The following is a 10,029-nucleotide window of genomic DNA, read 5'->3' as shown; positions in this document are numbered from 1 at the left end:
TGTCCCTCACCTGGTGGCAGGTGTGTGTGTGTGTGTGTGTATGAGACATGGTGACCCACTGTCCCTCACCTGGTGGCAGGTGTGTGTGTGTGTGTGTGTATGAGACATGGTGACCCACTGTCCCTCACCTGGTGGCAGGTGTGTGTGTGTGTGTGTGTGTGAGACATGGTCACCCACTGTTCCTCACCTGGTGGCAGGTGTGTGTGTGTGTGTGTGTGTGTGTGTGTGTATGAGACATGATCACCCACTGTCCCTCACCTGGTGGCAGGTGTGTGTGTGTGTGTGTGTGTGTGTGTGTGTATGAGACATGGTGACCCACTGTCCCTCACCTGGTGGCAGGTGTGTGTGTGTGTGTGTGTATGAGACATGGTGACCCACTGTCCCTCACCTGGTGGCAGGTGTGTGTGTGTGTGTGTGTATGAGACATGGTGACCCACTGTCCCTCACCTGGTGGCAGGTGTGTGTGTGTGTGTGTGTGTGAGACATGGTCACCCACTGTTCCTCACCTGGTGGTAGGTGTGTGTGTGTGTGTGTGTGTGTGTGTGTATGAGACATGGTGACCCACTGTCCCTCACCTGGTGGCAGTTGTGTGTGTGTGTGTGTGTGAGACATGATCACCCACTGTCCCTCACCTGGTGGCAGGTGTGTGTGTGTGTGTGTGTGTGTGTGTGTGTGAGACATGGTCACCCACTGTTCCTCACCTGGTGGTAGGTGTGTGTGTGTGTGTGTGTGTGTGTGTGTGTATGAGACATGGTGACCCACTGTCCCTCACCTGGTGGCAGGTGTGTGTGTGTGTGTGTGTGTGAGACATGGTCACCCACTGTTCCTCACCTGGTGGTAGGTGTGTGTGTGTGTGTGTGTGTGTGTGTGTATGAGACATGGTGACCCACTGTCCCTCACCTGGTGGCAGTTGTGTGTGTGTGTGTGTGTGAGACATGATCACCCACTGTCCCTCACCTGGTGGCAGGTGTGTGTGTGTGTGTGTGTGTGTGTGTGTGTGAGACATGGTCACCCACTGTTCCTCACCTGGTGGTAGGTGTGTGTGTGTGTGTGTGTGTGTGTGTGTGTATGAGACATGGTGACCCACTGTCCCTCACCTGGTGGCAGTTGTGTGTGTGTGTGTGTGTGAGACATGATCACCCACTGTTCCTCACCTGGTGGTAGGTGTGTGTGTGTGTGTGTGTGTGTGTGTGTATGAGACATGGTGACCCACTGTCCCTCACCTGGTGGCAGGTGTGTGTGTGTGTGTGTGTATGAGACATGGTCACCCACTGTTCCTCACCTGGTGGCAGGTGTGAGTATAGAGTGCTGCTAGTGTGCAGCTCTCTCTGTGCTCCCCCAGTAGGTGGGGCAGTTTGTCGGGGTCTGGGAGGGAGGTAAAGTTGAGGATGATGTTATTAAATTTAGGGAAGAATTGGGAGCGGACGTGGTGGTACTTGGTACACCGGGTGAGGAAGTGCAGCTCCGTCTCTACTGTACTGAGAGTGCAGTGCTGGCACAACCTCTCCTCCCGGGGCAGCCAGGACCGGGTGTGTCGCCCCGTCTCTCTCTTACCCCTCTCTTACCAGCGACATTAATAGAAGTACCCTGCCACACAGACATCCTTCAGAGTGTGTCCCACCATTACAGACTGGTAATTGATGTGTATTGATGAATAGATCACAGAGACCAGAGTTATACAGGTTCTTTAACTGATCTGTGTTATTGAACGTTAGATGTTATTCATGCAGTATTTGGAGGGTAAAGCAATTTTCAGTGAACTAGTTTGAATGTTTTATGGAACAGTACTGACTGTATTTGTACAACAACCATACAAGGGGGAAACTTTTTTTTGTGTTTATATTAACATTACAACGTTGATGTCTAATGGAATTTGTTACCATTTGATTTGAAATTGAAACAGGATAATAAGAACATTAATTGTAGTATTAATTGCACTCCAGTAATAAATAATTACATTTGTTAGATCTTTGAATATTGTTTATCACAGTTATTTACTTGCCTGGGAGTAGGAATCTCTCCTTCTCTGCTGGATTTGGGGAGGGTGGGAATAAGTGTTGTATGTACAACTTACACTTCACACTTCAGGGTGCTACCGTGACCCCACCTCACCACATCTCAAGCATTTACTCTAAGAGTCTTACTGCAGCAGGATAGGTACAAACACACTCACAGAGGTGAGTACTGAGACCAAAAGTATCGGGGGTGGGGACACTGATCCATTCATTTCCCCGGTCTTCTTAGGTGAGGATTTGGTAATTCACCCCCTACTGGGTGGGAAGAAAAGCCCCGCTTACACAGATACACACCCCAAAGTGCTGCTCACCTGCTGTTTGTGTCTCTTATTTTTTCAGTTGTGAATTTAATCTGATATTAAGTTTAAACTGAGAATAAAATATAATGATGAAAAACACAGCATGGTGGGTAATATTTTTTGAAGATATATAGTGAATTGCATGAGCAGAAAGCTGAAGCTCTGAGTGGTTCAACAACCCATAAATCAGTCCTGCAAGTTCCACTCGTTTCCATAAAGCACCATCAGCAAATAGAGATGAACCCCTGCTGTTAATCTTAATTAAAAACAGCACTGGGCTTATCACACGCCCTTGAGGTGTACCTGTGGTGTACCTGAGGTGTTTTATGTGATTGGTGTAGCATGTTGATATTTTTCTCCCCATTCAAATTCTCATTAATCATTCATCCTTTAGTACTCAATATATTGATCTTTATTTATATCCCATCTTCACATCATGTCAAATGCTTTTTCAACATCCAGCAACCACCTTATTTACCTGAGCTTTCCTTATATCAGCCTCCAGGTAAACAACAGGATCCACTGTTCCTCTTCCTCTCCTGAAGTCACTCTGATAGGGTGACAGCAATCAGCAACACTCTCCAAAACATCATTTAGTTTACCTGTGTTTTTCTATTACATTACAGACCTTAGATCAGGGGTGTCAAACACAAGAGAGCTTAAACGACTGTATGATTGTTGTGATGGTTCGAGTCGTTACCGAGACGCGCTTATAATTAATGGGACTCCTGCACCTTTAAGCGGCAACTGGTGACATCGTAGTCATGGCAACTAACTTTGACCTTCGCTAAGAAGCCACGTGACTTACGGCAAAAGAACGCGGGGTAGCGTAGTGAGTAACGTAAACAATAATAATAAATAAAAAAAATTATCTTGCAATATAATACCGAAGCATCGTCTGTAAGTAGTGGCGTTTTATCTCAGTTGTTTGTAAATGTTTAGCGAGTAGGTTACGGCGTATTAGTTACGAGTTTATCATAATTCCGTAATTAACCCTTAGATGCATAAGTGGGTCAAAAATGACCCGGTGAGGTTGTTTTCTTGTAATATCTTCATAATAAAACGTTATCATTACGTATTCCAGCTATTCCTCAAAAAACATGTTATTGATATCATGACACATTTTTAACCTTTTATACATTTTACAACTTTTTAGATTTTGTATTACTACCCCAAGCTTCCATAAGTGGGTTAAAAATGACCCGCATGTTGTGCCTGCCTGCTTATTAATAAATAATTCCAGTTCCACACTGTTATATTAACTCTATAACTTTATCCTTTATTAACTCCCGCTACACTCATTTACTCATGCTCATAACATACACTGGTGTGAAGCCAACTAGTGGTAAACCATACACACACACACACACACACACACACACACACACACACACACACACACACACACACACACACACACACACACACACTGTTCTCATGGTATGTCAAAATAAGAGTCCCATTTAAAGTATATAACCAAATATTACACCGCATTCATTTCCAATAGAATTTCATGGGATTTCATGGGATTCTTATCAACTGTGACTGTCAGGAATATATATTTTGTGGACCACACAGACTATATCATAAGTGTCACCCCTTAAAAAGATTATTTTACACAGCAAGATCTGATACATGTAAATATTATCTTCATTTTGTACCTCAGAAATGTGTGTGTGAAAGAGTATATCATGTCAACAAATTAGACAGACAGACAATCAAAAAGACAGACAGACAGCCACAGGAAAGAAGCAGACAGGGTCAACCAAAGAGAAAGAGGTGTCAGATCTGCCCAAGTAACAACGATCATAAAGTCAGCAGTCGGTGTGCGAAATGCACCTGTATGTACCTGAGTGCAATGTTCACAGCCAGAAACAGTTAGTTCATCACAACTGCATTCCATGAGCAGACAAGAAGTCAAGAAGAGAGGAACTGTGTGGACAGTTACACACAAACCATACAGACCCATATACCCTCTCTCTCTCTCTCTCTCTCTCTCTCTCTCTCACTCTCTCTCACACACACATGCACACACACACAAAATGGATGTTGACATTGTTCTATTGCTGTTGTGTAGTGTTTCAAGAATGTTAAAAACGTTTTCCAGATTACTTTATCCTACCAGAGAGCTTCACTGTTTATTTAGATAAAACTAATGATTAATAGTCATAAATTAAAAATATTTAAATATGCAATGTGGCTACAACAAGAGAACAAACAGCAAAATAAATATTGTGTAAAAGATTTAAGTACATGGATTTAAGTTTGTTAAGGCAAAATGTAAATATTTTCAGTTTGGCATTCTACATTGTATTTATTTAACTTTAAATAAATGGTTATTACTTTTAAATTAAATTGTATAGTCAGAATGACATAAAAACTAATATGAATTTATATCGATTATTTAAAACTGTAGCTTATGTATTTATATGTGACTTACAGTAAACTGTAATTTAGTTAATTTATTTATTTTTAATACATGTGACGAGTTTATTATTAGTGAACACAACAAGGTGTTAATGTTCGTGTTTAGAGTAGAGCAGGGTGGCTAACTTGATTTTAAGTCACGTTTTACAAAAAATCAACTAGCAGTAAGTAAACACTTACACACTGTTCAAATAAAAATAAGGAAACACTTAATTATCACAGTATAACAACACGTCAGTCTGTCCAGTTTGAAAGCATCAGTGACTGTGAATCAGTTTTACTTTTGATACTTATCTCCCAATCCTTCCTGACTGATTCTTCTCTTGTTATGCATTTTGCTAGTGGTGGGATTTTGAATCCAGGCCTCAGTGGGTTGATGTTTTTGTTTTCCTTGACCATTGTTACATTGTTGATGTTCTTTGCACTGGGGTGCAAACCTTTACAAGTTTTTTTTAATAAATGCCTTTCCACAGAAAAAAACCCCAGCAAGGTCTTGTCATATATTCCTTTAACAACAGCTGCAACAATGTAGGGCTGTCAATTCAAAACAGTAAATGCTATCTGAGCAATGTACAAAACGTGTTAGCTAGAAGGACTGTGGGTACTGTGTTAACTAACAGAGAATAAGTGCTTACAAGTCTGACAAACAAACATTCTGCAGGGCAGTGCTAACAAGTACAATGGTATTTAACTAAATTTTAACCTTTTTAATTATTAAACGTCTATTAATCATTAAAGACACTAAATACCCCCTTGTCATTTATATAGTTTTTAGGCTGGGCCTACTCTTTGAAAAGTTTCCTTTTGGTTTTGGTTTAAGAGGACACTGACTGTTTCGTTTTTTTGCTGTTTTATTATGTGTTATTAATAGCTATAAACAACAAAAACAAGTTAAAAACCATCAGTTTGCCAATATTGCTGTAATTTTGTGTTTCTCCACAGCTGCCCCTCAAACCTCTATTTATACAAAGGATGACGTGCAGCTGGGATCAGGAACCACCCTCATCTGCCATGCAGCACGTTTCTTCCCTCCACCCATCCGTGTGCACTGGACCAAGAATAGTGTGAATGTGACCGACAGTGCCATGCTCAGCCAGTACTACCCAAACAAGGACAACAGTTACAACCAGTTCTCCCACCTGAGCTTCACACCTAAAGAAGGAGACATTTACACATGCACAGTGGAGCACAAAGCCCTGCAGACTCCTGACACCAAAACATGGGGTGAGACCAATGTTCTAGTGATATTTGTAGAGACTGTCAATTCAAGCTCTTAAAAAAAGACTAAAGTCCAGTAACAAAAGTAAATACAAAACGCTTCTGAAGCTGTATAAGTTAAACCCAGTTAATGTTGAAAATTAGCAGGTATTTAAATCATAAAATGACAAAAAAAGTGAACTAGTGGTGGCCCATAATGACATTGTGACAGTATAATCTTGTTCAGCTATATTCATTCATTCATTTTCTTCCAGCGCTTGTGCTGGAGCCTATCCCAGCTTTTCAGTGGGTGCAAGGCACACAGTAGCATGGGGCACCAGTCCATCGCAGGGCAGACACCCATACACACACACACACCCACACCCATTTACTTATAGGGCAATTTAGTGTCTCCAATTAACCTGACTGCATGTTTTTGGACTGTGGGAGGAAACCGGAGCTCCCGAAGGGAGAACATACAAACTCAGAACAGAATGTACCCGGACCGCCACGCCTGAGGATCGAACCCAGGACCTTCTTGCTGTGAGGTGACAGTGCTACCCACTATGCCACTGTGCCACCCTTGTTTAGCTATATACAACCCCAAATCAGAAAAAGTTGGGACAATATGGAACATGCAAATAATAAAAAAACACAGAGTTTACAATTTACTTTGACTTTATTTGATGTCAGACAGGATGAACCTGAGATATTTCATGTTTTATCTGCTCAGCTTTATTTCATTTATTATTGAACATCCATTCCTGCATTTCAGGCCTGCAACACATTCCAAAACAAGGGCAATTTAGGGCTAGTAATAAGGTGAAAAACTAAATAATGATGTGATTCTAAACAGGTGATTGTAATCATAGTTTGGTACATCTTTGATAAGCAAAGATGATCAGAGGAAAAAAATATTGAAATGTTCACAAACAATGAACCTCAAAGAAAGATTGGAAGGGATTTGCATATTTCCCTCTACAGTGCAGAATATCATTAAACCATTAAATGATTCAGAAGGAATTTCAGTGTGTAAAGGCCAAGGGCGCAAGCTTAAACTGAACGCTCGTGATCTTCCATCCCTCAAACGGCACCGCAAGAACCTCCACTCAGCACTAGCTGATATAACCACATGGGTGAGGGATTAGTTTATTAAACCTTTATCAAGCTCTACAATACAGAGTTACTGCACAAATGATACTTAAACTTTACTGTGCAAAAATGAAGCCTTATGTTAACCATGTCCAGAAACGGTTTAGATTTCTCTGGGCTTGGAGGCATCTAGGATGGACCATCACACAGTGGAAACGTGTATTGTGGTCAGATGAATCAGGATTCCAAAAATGGAGGTCGTGTGCTCCGGACCAAAGATAAAAAAAGGACCAGCCAGACAGCAACAAGTCCAAAAGCCAGGGTCTGTCATGGTATGGGGGTGTATCAGTGCCCTTGGTAAATGTCATTAACACTCTGTGATGCAGCATTAATGCAGAAAAGTACATTGAGATCTTAAAGCAACATGTGCTGCCTTCAAGACGTCGTCTATTCCAGGGACGTTCATGCATTTTTCAACAAGACGATGCAAAACCACATGCTGCACACATTACACAGGCATGGCTGCAGAACAGAGAATTTTGAAAGGAAAAATGCCACAATGACGAGCCCGTACTGTTGCACATATTAGCAGCAGCTTGCTGGTGCAAGTGGGCAGAGTTATCCTGGGGCTCCCAGAATGCCTTGCGCCACTTGTGTAAATAATGAATCAAAATCAAAATGTAAATAGTATCTTTAAATATCATGTATTTTGTGTTAAGAAATGTATCTGAATTAGTTAATATAAATATAACACCTTTTTGTTGTCATATGCGTAACTGTGTTGTTTTAATGTTTGCATGTTTGGTGGTGATTTTAGTGACCTCAGCCTAGTAAATTTCAGCAGTGCTATTGGCTTTAGCCCAGCATTCTATTTTTAAATAAAAAAAACATAATAATTCCCACTGTGTGCCACTGCATAAACCCAACATCATCGTCAAGTTTGCAGATGACACCACAGTAGTTAACACATCAGTGACAATGATGAATCAGCCTACATAGAGGAGATTCAGTAGCTGGTGGTATGGTGTTCCTTTAGTAACCTTTACCTAAACACAGAACTTGCATACACTCTTCTTTCCATATTAATAGTTTTGAGCATGTCACTATCTTCCCAGGATGCTCAACCCCTCCTGTCTGGTTAAGAAGCTACAGCAACTTCTGTACTTCTTGAGGAGACTGAAGAAGGGCAATGTCCTAAAATCCTCACAAATCTTTACCAATGCACCATCAAGAGTGTACTTTCCAAATGTGTCACAGTGTGGTATGCCACTGTGGCCAGCAGGAAGGCGCTACATAAGGTGGTGAAGATGCTTAGCGCAGCATTGGTACACAGCTCCCTGCCATCGGAGACCTTCTCTACCTGCGCTGTGTACACAGAAAATGCATCAGGGACCCCTACCACCCCAGCCACACACTGTATAACTTCTTGCCATCTGGCAAGAGTTACAGTAGCATACTCTTACTACTCCATTAGCACCTCTGACTACTCACTGGTCTTATTTATCATTTGCACCTGTACTTTACATAAACTTATTTACCTCATACTGTACATATTTGCTATGTACAAAGTTGTTATATGCAAGTTTTTCCTACTTAGACTCTACATTTACTTATTTATTTTCATTTAAAAAAAAATTGTTATTATTATTATTAGCAGCCCAGTAAGTTGCGCAAGAATGTCCTGGAGGTGGAGTGGTCTGGGTCCTTTCTGTGTAGAGTTTGCATGTTCTCCCCATGTCCATGTGGGTTTTCTCTAGGTGCTCCTGTTTCCTCCAACAGTCCTAAGACTTGCCATCAGGCTAATTGAAGATACTAAATTGCCATGATTTGGATAAAGCGGTGGTAAAAACAGACAATGAATTAATTAAGATTTATTATTAATCTTGTTATTATTGTTATTAATCTTATTATTATTATGGGTGGCTTGGTGGCCTTTGGTTTGATTCCCAAGTGGAGTATGCATTAATTATACATAATGTGTGTGTGTGTGTGTGTGTGTTACAGATGTTAATGTTGAGATGCCCAGTATTGGTCCGTCTGTATTTTGTGGAGTGGGACTGGCTCTTGGACTGCTTGGAGTTGCTACTGGAACTTTCTTCCTTGTCAAAGGAAACCAATGCAACTAACACAACAGGTAGTAATCAGACTTCATACAGTCAATTAAATCAGCAGTAGTGACACATTAATTATTTCTGACATACAATATTCTTGTTTGTTTCTTTTCAGGTAGAAGAACAACAGTTAGAGTGTCTTTATTACCATCAAGAAGTCTCATTTTTAATTTACCAGGGCAACTTGAGTTTAGCTAACGTCTGAGTTTAATGAGTTTAAATATGTACAATAACTTTATTTTTACACATTTATTCAATATAATTAAACATGTCTCACCACAGACCTAAGGGAACTTTTTTCCCCGAAGAAGTTCTGTTTATATTTTCTGTCCAGTTTGTACAATGTTGGTTTGTAAAGTTATAAAGAAAATTCAATAGAAAGAAAATCAGCATTCGTACATTTCTTTATTCATCTTTATTAACCACTCTATACTGAGCATCAGTTCCAGCTCCACCAGAAAGCACTGGCAGTACAAAAATGCTTGAAGACATCCTGCACTGGATCACACACTTGTTTAGTACTACTTCTCTGGCAGATCATTAAAGATTGCAAACTATTTTTTGTAATCAGCTAGAGGTCTTTGTTTTAGAAATTAACAACCATTTGTTGCATAAAGCTTGGATTTCTCTGATAAGTTTCTGCTGTCTTGCCTGCACAGCATGTTTAAGACCAATTCACAATGATCGTGAGTATTTCTTAGGTAAATTTAGGTAAAGCTAAGTTTAGGGGTAATTTTAGGGTATGTGAAGTATGGCTGTTTTGTTGTAAAAGCCATCCTTACTTTAGTGTCTTGACTTGCTGTGTCACGTTTGCTATTTTAGAATTTGCTGACATTTAGTCAAATCCATTTAAAAATGTACCTGTGCAATGTTTCCTTTGGCATGAGC

General features: G+C 40.6%; 1 protein-coding gene across 1 annotated transcript in view; it reads left to right on the top strand.

Moving 5' to 3' along the window:
* LOC134318577 (H-2 class II histocompatibility antigen, I-E alpha chain-like) overlaps positions 1-9,527 on the top strand; it is a 17,495-nt gene extending 7,968 nt beyond the window's left edge. The window contains exons 3-5 of the mRNA XM_062999578.1: positions 5,684-5,965; positions 9,035-9,164; positions 9,257-9,527. Of these exons, the coding sequence (XP_062855648.1) occupies positions 5,684-5,965; positions 9,035-9,156 (404 nt within the window). The 3' untranslated portion in view covers positions 9,157-9,164; positions 9,257-9,527. The remainder of the gene's footprint in view (positions 1-5,683; positions 5,966-9,034; positions 9,165-9,256) is intronic.
* The last annotated feature ends 502 nt before the right edge of the window (positions 9,528-10,029 follow it).

Source organism: Trichomycterus rosablanca, chromosome 7 (assembly GCF_030014385.1).
Source record: "Trichomycterus rosablanca isolate fTriRos1 chromosome 7, fTriRos1.hap1, whole genome shotgun sequence".
Classification (NCBI taxonomy): domain Eukaryota; kingdom Metazoa; phylum Chordata; class Actinopteri; order Siluriformes; family Trichomycteridae; genus Trichomycterus; species Trichomycterus rosablanca.
This window is presented reverse-complemented; position numbering and strand designations above follow the sequence as displayed.